At 45.2% G+C, this 9,722-nt stretch overlaps 1 protein-coding gene across 3 annotated transcripts in view; it reads right to left on the bottom strand.

Moving 5' to 3' along the window:
- Positions 1-3,158: 3,158 nt before the first annotated feature.
- Positions 3,159-9,722, bottom strand: part of LOC125770077 (teneurin-a) — a 30,630-nt gene continuing 24,066 nt past the window's right edge. For all 3 annotated transcript variants that reach the window (XM_049439294.1, XM_049439311.1, XM_049439304.1), the window contains 2 exons: positions 6,871-9,617; positions 3,159-6,786 (listed from right to left, as the gene is read on the bottom strand). In XM_049439294.1, coding sequence (XP_049295251.1) covers positions 5,533-6,786; positions 6,871-9,617 — 4,001 coding nt within the window. In that variant the 3' untranslated portion in view covers positions 3,159-5,532. The remainder of the gene's footprint in view (positions 6,787-6,870; positions 9,618-9,722) is intronic.

The raw sequence follows: 9,722 nt of genomic DNA, 5'->3' as shown, positions 1-9,722 counted from the left end.
TGTTTCACTTTTTAGCATCATTTCAACACACGAATTGTTCTTCAAACCATTTTTTGAATAGTATATGATCCTTTGGGGAAAGGACATCACTTTTTAGCACAAAAAATATAAAAAAACACTTGCAGAACGTTCTACATGCACCGAGAGCATTGTTCACAACTCTACCGCATCGCTGTCCGCCCACTACTGATCACAATTTCTCCTTTCGCTCACGATCATTATCTGTCCTGCTTCGTTATCGCGACACAGCACCTGCACCACTATAAGTGCGGAAGTGACCGCCCGATCTTCTCTTTCGCACACAAACTTCTCTCCTCCAGGAGGGACGCCTTGAGAGAGCCTTTTTAAAAGAGAGCCTCTTCTCTCCTCTAGCTGCCGTTCTAATCCTTCGTATAGTTGTTCTTTTCCCACATGTTATCATTGACCATGGTGCGAGATGATCTAGTATTGGTAATCGATAGTACGAGTTTATGGGATGAAGGGGAAATAATCTTCCATCTCTTTCAATCCAATCTACCGATGCTAAAGGATCTCAAATTGCTATCAATGATAACATGCGAGAAAGGAATGGCTGTATGTTGCACTAAGCTGGGATAATTATAGCTAATGTTACCGCTTTTATAGGATGCTATCTTATTATTTCATAGGTTGCAATAAAAACTTTCGTTAAATATTTAAATGACATCTTTCATGAATTATTTTAATTAATTTTTCATGAAATATTTCACTGAAATAATTTATAGTAGATTTCAAGGTTACCTTCTTTATAGGAGGTATATCCTATAAAGCGGCATACTATAAAAGTGGTAACATAATCTATAATTTATCCAGCTTAGTGCAACATACAGCTGTTCCTTTCTCGCACGTTATCATTGATAGCAGTTTGAGAACCTTTTGTATTTTTCGATTGGATTAAAAGAGATGGAAGATTATTTCCCCTTCATTCGATCAGCTCATACTATCGATTACCAACACTAGATCATCTAACCCATGGACAATGATAACATGTGGGAAAAGAATAACTATACGAAGGATTAGAACGGCTACTAGAGGAGAGAAGAGAATGTCGCTCGCGGCTGGTTCGAACCGCGGTTAATGTTATCTCTATGTAGGATGCTCTCTTGTTATTTCGGATGATTAATTTTGGCAGCTTTCTCAGGATTTTGTCGCAGAAAACGAGCGGTTTTCTGGTTTTCAGCTTAGAGCCCCATTTAGCGGTCTCTTTCTCGCATGTGGCGGATTAATTTCTTTCTCATGTAGATTATTTCCCCTCCATCCAAATAGGTTACCTGCTTCTGTAGATGATCTCTTGGTGTGGTAGAAAACCGATTCTCCAACAGCTGTGGAGTGTCATTCTAGCCGAGATAAAGTAATATGGGTGATCGGTAGTTTCTCAACACCAAGAGAGCATCCTACCAAGGAGGTTGACGTGTATCGGCTACCATTGCCTCAGCTTAGCGCCTCATTTATCGGTCTCTCTCCCGCATGTGGTGGATTATTTTCTCTTTCATGCAGATTATTTCCCGTGCAATCGAACAGGTTAGTTCCTTTGTTGGATGCACTCCTGGTGTTGTAGAAAACTGATTCTTCAATACTAATAAACACGATTCCTATGGAGTAAGCTTCTAGCTGAGATGAAATAGTAAGATCAACTGCCACTTCCTCTCTTTACCACACGTTCTTCAGGCTACGACCTTACCATTTTTTTGGGGAAATTTAGCAAAATTTTATAAATTGATTTATGTTAATGCCAATTGGTTCAAATAAGTTTCTTTCACTCAAATAATGCTTTAAATACAAATAGAATAAAAAGTAGTAAATAATTTAAAAATATCTAAAAATTAAAAAACCAAATTTAAAAATAAAGAGCAAAAATATAATATATTTCGGGCAAGAGAAGAAAACAAGGCTCACACATTTGTTTTATCCGTTTACGTTCTTCCTTTATTCCTGTTTCCTCGATTTCGTGTCACTAAATTACAGCCTAGTCTTAATTAATTTCAAAAATTTGTCACATTTTCTTTTATTTACACTTTTAAAATTTACGCCTTATCGTATTCGTCCCGTTTGTTGCTGCAGATTTGCGCACGTGTAACACACGCAAAACCCCACCTCTGTCTGTACGGGTTATCTCATATATATATCTATGTATATATATATATATATATTTGTATTCCCAGTATGTATATATCTATGTATATATATACTCATATATATATCTATACCGGGAAGGAGAGGGGCGGGAGTGTGCGAGCATGCGCTCCGTGTTACATCCGGTTATATCGTTATAGTGAAGGTAATCTCATGGCTATGACAACACTATTTGTTACAGTTTCCTTCCATAAATAGAGGAGGGCGGGGGGAAGGAGGGGGTTGGTAGGAGGCGGTTTGTGAATAAAGGGGAGAAGTTAAAGAATTTGTTTTTTAACCAGTGTACGCTCATTGCGAGCGTTTGAGGAAGGAACCACACATCTCGTGTTTTTTTGTGTGTTGATTTCGTTCACAAAATACCAAAGTTTTAGTAGAATGTTAGCGTCGTCCTCCTGCACACATTTTTTCACCAGTCAGCCACAGTTCGATTATTAGTCTCCCTAATGTTAGTGCTCATCAGCTGGCACTTTAACGACATTTGTTTCTCCTTGTATTTGGCATCCATTGATCTTGAATACAACTATCTGTAAGAAATCATGCGTTTTTTTGTTTTTGTTGGTTTGCTTCCCTTATTACGGTTTTGTTTTTATACATCATGCTAGGGGGAAGGGGTGTGACGAGTGAACATAAACAAGATGGAAAACAGAAACTAAACACCAGATACACGGTCTATGGTTCCACCGAACTCCCTGAATGCAACACGCATACAAACGCATCCGGACGTAAACCGTGATGGGGAGATATATGACAACCTATACATAAAATGGCAAAATCTACACATACACGGTACGGTCACAATTATGTAATTTGTTTTTGCTTGTTTGCTTCTACACTTGCTTCTACTTCTCTTCTTACTTAGCTTCTCTGTTTTAATCTCTTCTCTCGTTCGCCGTAGCGCTAACTTATCAGACCAATAGTTCATTGTTGCTTCTTCTTTGCTTCTGCTTTTGTTCCGTTTTTTTCTGTCTTCAATTTCCACCAACCTTTCCTACATTGCGTTCACACGACTTCCGGTCGGTTTGTTTTACTTTCTGTGGCTCATCTTGCTAAGATGTCTCGGGGGTTTGTTTTTTTTTTGTTTTAATTATTTTACAGTCATAATAATGATATAACGATTAGTTGCTTCCATTCGGCCCCCAAATATTCCTAACTGTCTTTATTTGTTTCAACACAAACAAAACGGACACGACACGTGGGGAGGCGGGCTGCGGTTAGAGCTGCGGGGAAAGTAGGAACAGGATTACGGCTGATAAATTGTCCTCTTATCGTCATATAATATTTGTTTTGGATCCCAATTCACCAATTATGCTTTTACGGTAGCTTTTGCATCGCGTACGCGTAACTAACTTTTGTTGTTTTTTTTTGTTTGGTTTTTTTTTTCTTTTTACTTTGTTAATGGATGACCATACTTATGTACGCTTCTAGTGTAGTTCGTCTACTAGCAAATGAGAATAATCGGTCACATGTGTTTGAAACAAGGTTCTATTCCTTCACGTCTCCATTTCGCTTTGCGGCTTTCATTTGAAATGTCTACTATCTTTTTTTTATCTTTTTTGTTAATATATATATATATCGCGGTTGCTATTCTGTTTCCTCTTCGTTTCCTTTGCTCTTTCGTTTCGTTTCTCTATTCCCAGTTTGCTTGCCGGCGTGGAATACATTTATTGTGTGTGTTTGTTTTTTTTGTTTTGTTGTTGCAATTTCTATTTTATTTTATATACCTTCTCCACTTACCTTCTCCATTCTAAAATGTTTGACGACAGTCTTAAAAGCTCGAATCACCATATTTTATATTCGTTTTACATTGTGAATAGGTATAAACATCCTATTTGCTAATACCTTCCCGCTAGTTTTGCTTGGTTTAATTTCCTTTTTTCAAACTCTGCTAGTTGTATTTAAATTCTACGCATTCTTGTAACGTTCCACTGTGTGTGTGCGCCTGGTTGCGTGCGCCGGTTGTGCGCCGTGCAGCACACTCCGTTTATACCGTCAGTTCCAGTTCCTGTGTGCGCCCTAGGCTGCTTAACAAAACTGCATCCTTGCATCTTTTACACCGTGCGCGTTTGACCACGCTTCCACCGATGTTTCAATACCGATTTACTCACTTTACACTTAGTCCAATACACATATATCCTTTGCCTAACACATTACATTAGTATTGGCCGCCACAGGGCTGGGCGGGTTGTACCGTCCTGTCAGTGGAGTCACGTCACGTCCGCGTGTACTTTCTCTAAATGAGTATTTTAATTATTGGGACACTTTGCTTTCCAGGGGACGTGTTTCCGTTCGTGCTTCGCAATCGTCTTTCCACGCGAATAAACCTTCATGAAGGACAAAACCCAATTGCTGTTCGCCGTGTGTTCAATAAAGTGTTGGGTAAACCATTAATGCTACAAATGTAGTTGCTTGCAGTGCAAAAAATTAACGTGTAATGAGATTTTCAATGCCAAAAGCGAGCTAATACTAACAAGCTTGCTGCTGGTTTTTGTTTTCTATTCCGCTCAAGTCGATCGTTTCCGTTTTTGTTTTGGAGGGTTTTAGGGGAATTTTTGTAGTTTTTTGCTCGTCGAATTAATTAAAATCTGATATAAATACATATTTTCCGTACGCGGCAAAACACATTACGCGTAACTAGTAAACCTATAGCAGTGGAAAACGAACGCGAAACGCAATGAGCAAATAAAAACATTACAGATCTCACATTTCGGGACTTGATGCAAGTCGATAGGGCTGTGTACGTTTGCTTTTATATCATCAGCACAAAACCAAGCTATTGGGAAAACCGGAAGCAAACGGTTTACATTGGCTTAAAACTTAGCTTCACGGTGCAAAAACAAATTACTAAACAAATAAATTAAAAAAATGTATCATAATCGTATGGTTACAGCAAGCTATTGGCAGGCGCATTACTAACGTTAGTTAAACTTAGAATTCTTGTAAATATAGTCATGTTTAAACGCAGTTCTCAGTTTGTTTTCTTGTGCGTGTATCGCTTGAAAGCGGTCACTTATAGCAATTAATCTCAACGGTTACGAACAAAACAGCGTTCTCGAAACACCTCACCGCTGGTCGCTGAAGGTTTGCAGATGAAGAGAGAAAGTTAACATTGTATGGCGATAGCATCGTTTGATTTATCCGATAATTAGGGCGGGAAACGAAAGAAAAACAAAACGTTTGAATTTCCTTTGCTTTAACGATTGTACTAACCGATTGAACGATACGGATGCGCGCGTGCATCGTCGTGTGTGCGGTAGGTAAATGACCCAGGAAATGAAAATCGGACGGAGTTCTCCCGGAGAGAATAATTCCTCGAGCAATCTGCTTGCAATTGCAAAAGAACCTTCAAACTTATACATAACACTGCGCAACCTTACAGCCTCACTAGACCTCAACGTTACGTAACGCACCGGTAACGGTACCGTCCGTTAGCTCTGACGTGTCTCTTCGTTTTCGTTTGCGCGATTGGTTTACCTTCTTCTTCGTGAACCGCACATTGAACGGATCCTCGAGCAGCTCCGGATAGCGATCGATATCGTGTACGTACTCGCCCTCGTACAGATTCGCGTACCCATTCTTAATGATCTCCTCCATCTCCTGTGCGTTCCATTCGTAGCTGGAAATAAGACCGGTACGTAACAGCTCCTTCTCACGATGCCACGCCTTCCGCACTGCCTGCAGCTTTGCATGGTGCATCAAACGCTGACGTTCCTTTGCCGACGTTGTGCCGTACTTTAGGTTAATGATTGCATTCGTCGTGTGTATCTTCACATCCTGATGGTGTGCGGACGCTTTCGGCACACCGGACATACCGGACCCGGCACTGCCACCGCCACCGTTCGCACCGACACCGGTCGACACGGCATCGTGGAACGTGGTGTTTACCTGACCCTGCAAACGTTTCAACTGTTGCCGATCTTCCGCCGCACGCCACGAGTCCTCCTTCACGAAGAAGAATGCATCCTGCAGCGAGTTGTGCACGACGAACGTGAACGGCAACAAGCGGGTGCGATTAAACACGGACGTGTACACATCGCGGTAGATCGGATTGGCAGCCGGTACGCTCGACACGATTGCGTACCCACCTTCCGGCTCATCGACGACAACACGCGACACAATGATACCGTGCCCGAACGGTGGATCCGAACCCGACCCAAGCCGGAACGGTCCAATCGCGAGCGGATCCGACTTGAGGCTCGACCCGAAGAAGCTATCCGGCAGCTGTAAGAGATCCTGCCGCGAACGAATCGATCGCTCCATGAGATGAGCCATAAAGCCAGACCCGATGTTAATGCCACCGGAACCACCGCGCTCCTCGTACTGGCGGCGCAGTACGTTCGGCGAGGCCAGTGCATTCTCGAGCCAGTTCCGTTGCTGATAGAACCGGCTCTCGATCGATGCCTGCGGTATCATGTTGTCAATGTCGTACCCCATCAGCTGCAGCCAATCGAGATGGTCCTGCGGATGGTCCTGCAGTTGCGGCGGTGGATTGATTGGATCGTTCCCGTTGTAGCGGTACAGATGTAGCTTGGTCGGTTTCTTGATGCGCTGATCAACGTGCTCCCAGTTCGGTGTCATCCACTGTCCTATGAGCGGATCATACACCTTACCATCCGGCATATGCACCAGTGATGTAACCTGCGAGAGTGATGGGAGAGAAGTAAAATTAGTAAAACAAATCAAAATAGTATTAAAAAATAGTATATTATTGCTACAGCTTACCTGATCGAGTATACCGCCACAGAAGTCTATCGGCATGTAAAGGTACGGATTCGAATCGTACACAATATGCCCGTACGGTGAGCGCATTATTTCACGGATACCTTCACCGTACTGGTTAAATATCATCACCGGTGTGCCGCACTGGTCGGTCGCAATGTAGTACCGGTATCGATAAACCTGCGCATAAATCAACGAACCACGATCGTCGTACGTTAGCGACATTAGCTTCCCGTCCCGTGGTGAATAGATATGGCTAATCTCGCTCCGTCGCCGTTGATTGGTGTAGAAGAACTGCGTTACGTTGCCGAAATTATCCTTGCGCGTAATTAACCGATTCAGATGGTCGTAAAAGTAGCGTATATCGAACCGTCCGCGTTTGGTCGCCCGTATCAGGAGCCCCTTCGCATTGTAGTGGAACCGTTCCTCGCGTGCATTTTGCGCAACCAAACCGCGCGGTTCATACTTGTACTGTCCTTCGCCAAACTTTACGATACGATCCTGCGCATTGTACTCCATCGGTATCGGATTGCCGCGGTACGTGAGCGAAAGCATATTACCGTTGTCATCGTACCGGAAGCCCCACGGTTCCTGTGCCTCCACACCGACCAGCTGCCCGTCACAGTCCCAGGTGAAATTTTTCACATTCGTGTACGTGTTAACGCCAACGTTGCGCGTGTACGTGCGCGTCTGTACGATGCGTCCGTGCAAATCGTGCGCAAACTCCATCCGGAACACCTCCATCCGGTGGATGGTAAGTGTCAGCTGCATCAGCAGAAAGCGCCCATTGACGGTGCGCATAAACGTACCGGTACGGTCACTTACGGTCGTTGCATTTACCTGCCGGTCACCGCGCGTTACCTCAAACTGGCCGATCGTAGCTAACCGCCCGGTACGCTCATCGTAACCGAACGATTGCTGCGGTAGATTCTGGCCCCCGATTCGACCACCGATCGATGACAGCCGGAAATGGTCATCGTACTCGTAGTTAAACTTTACGTTGGAAAGACCACTGCGGGCGGAAAAATCGATCCGCTCCTCTAGCAACAGTTCGCCGATACAGTCAAAATCCCACCGGAACTCTAAATCACGCTCGGTGTGTATAATTGCCATCGGTAGCTCGCAGGATGGTGAACCCGTCTGGTAGAGGAACTCGTCCCGTCCGTCACCGTGCACGATCTCCGAGATGCGATCCTCATCGTCGTACCGATAGACGATACGTGCACCATCGCCGGGAAACACCGTCTGCAGTAGGACACCGCTGTGCGAGTAGTGCTGCAGGTAGGAACGCGAGCTACCGGGCGGATTGTACGTAAACCGTAGAAATCCGATCGATGGTTGGAGGCTAAATGTGTGTTTCGTGCCGCTTGGCAGCACTATTTCCCGCAAGCCACCGTTCCGATCGTACACCAGCTTGTACTTGCGCTGGCTGCCGAGTGAAATCATCTCGAGCAGGTTGCCCTCGTTATAGCTGTACGATACGATACCATCCTGCAGGCTGCTCACCTCCGAAAGCCGCCCCTGCCGGTCGTAGTTGTACTTCAGCTCCGACGGTCCCCACTGCCAGCCTTCGATGCGATTGAACCGATCGTACGTAATGTTGAGCGGGTAGTACGCATCGCCCATCCCTGGCGAAAACATTGTCGGCAGTCCGGACTGATCGTACGAAACGACCAGTATCACCTCGTTGTCCCGATCGCGCACTATTTCCCGCTGCGCAATCGGATCATACTCGATGCGTAACTTTTTCCCATCGTTTACAAAGATATCGCGGCAAAGCATTTTTTCACCCTTCACGCCACCGTTCAGTGTGGACGAGCCGCGACCACCATGATGTTGCTGTTGATCGGCATTACCACCATTGCATCCCACCGAGGACAGAGCGTAGTTGGAGTACAGATCGTTCGCCGTGCGGTCGCCAACGTGTAGCGATTGGTGGGACCACATCGGTAGCATCTCGGCCTCGGTTGGGAGAAATTTCTCCAGCCAGGGATGCGTAACGACTGCGGACGATTCCAACCGTATACCGGCCGGCAGCGACATCGAAACGGTCTGATTGATCGACCCGATCCGACCGATCGTTTCCTTGCCACCGCGTGAAATCGACACCGTCTGTATGCCACCGGTAATGGAGTATTCGATCGGTTTCGATGCACCACGCGCACCGAATGCCGACCGGATGCTGCTCTGCACCGACACTAGCAGATCCTCCTGCTTCGGTTTCGTGGAGCGATCATCAAACAGGGTACGTACGTGCACGATTTCACCGCTCGGTGCAATCACCTTCACGCAGCGGCCAAAATCATCATACTGATAGATGAAACTTTCCTGCCCTTCCGTACGACTGATCAGCAGCCCACTGTTCGATTCATAATCGAGCAGTACCTCCACCTTACGGCCAGCACCGGAACGGGCGCTTACCTTCGTTAGCAACCCGCTCGGGGAGATCTTCAGCTCGGTCTTGTAATCCTGCCCGTTCTCAATCGAGCTGACCACGTTACTGTAGTCGCGGAGGAATTGTATCTTGTTGCCGGAACTATCCGTCACCGTCGACAGCTTGCCAAAGCTTGTATTTTTCGAGTAGAGGAAGGAATAGCGTGACTTGCCGGTGGACAAATCACGCGTTGCGATATGCTGCCCGTACCGGTTGAAAACGTACAGTTCGTTCAACGGTGTGTACGGTATCTGGAACTCACCATTACTATCGTGCTGGGGCAGATAATGCTCCAGTGCAAAGATTCGCAACGAACCTGATACGTAAGGTAGAAAAAGAAAAGAAATAATTTATTGGTTTTTTCAAGCCGCTGAGTAGTGATGGGAAAAACGGCTCCACAGCTGGAGTTTTGCCGGAGCCG

Source organism: Anopheles funestus, chromosome X, assembly GCF_943734845.2.
Source record: "Anopheles funestus chromosome X, idAnoFuneDA-416_04, whole genome shotgun sequence".
NCBI classification, from domain to species: domain Eukaryota; kingdom Metazoa; phylum Arthropoda; class Insecta; order Diptera; family Culicidae; genus Anopheles; species Anopheles funestus.
Note: the sequence above shows the minus strand (reverse complement) of the source record. Positions and strands in the feature narration are given on the sequence as shown.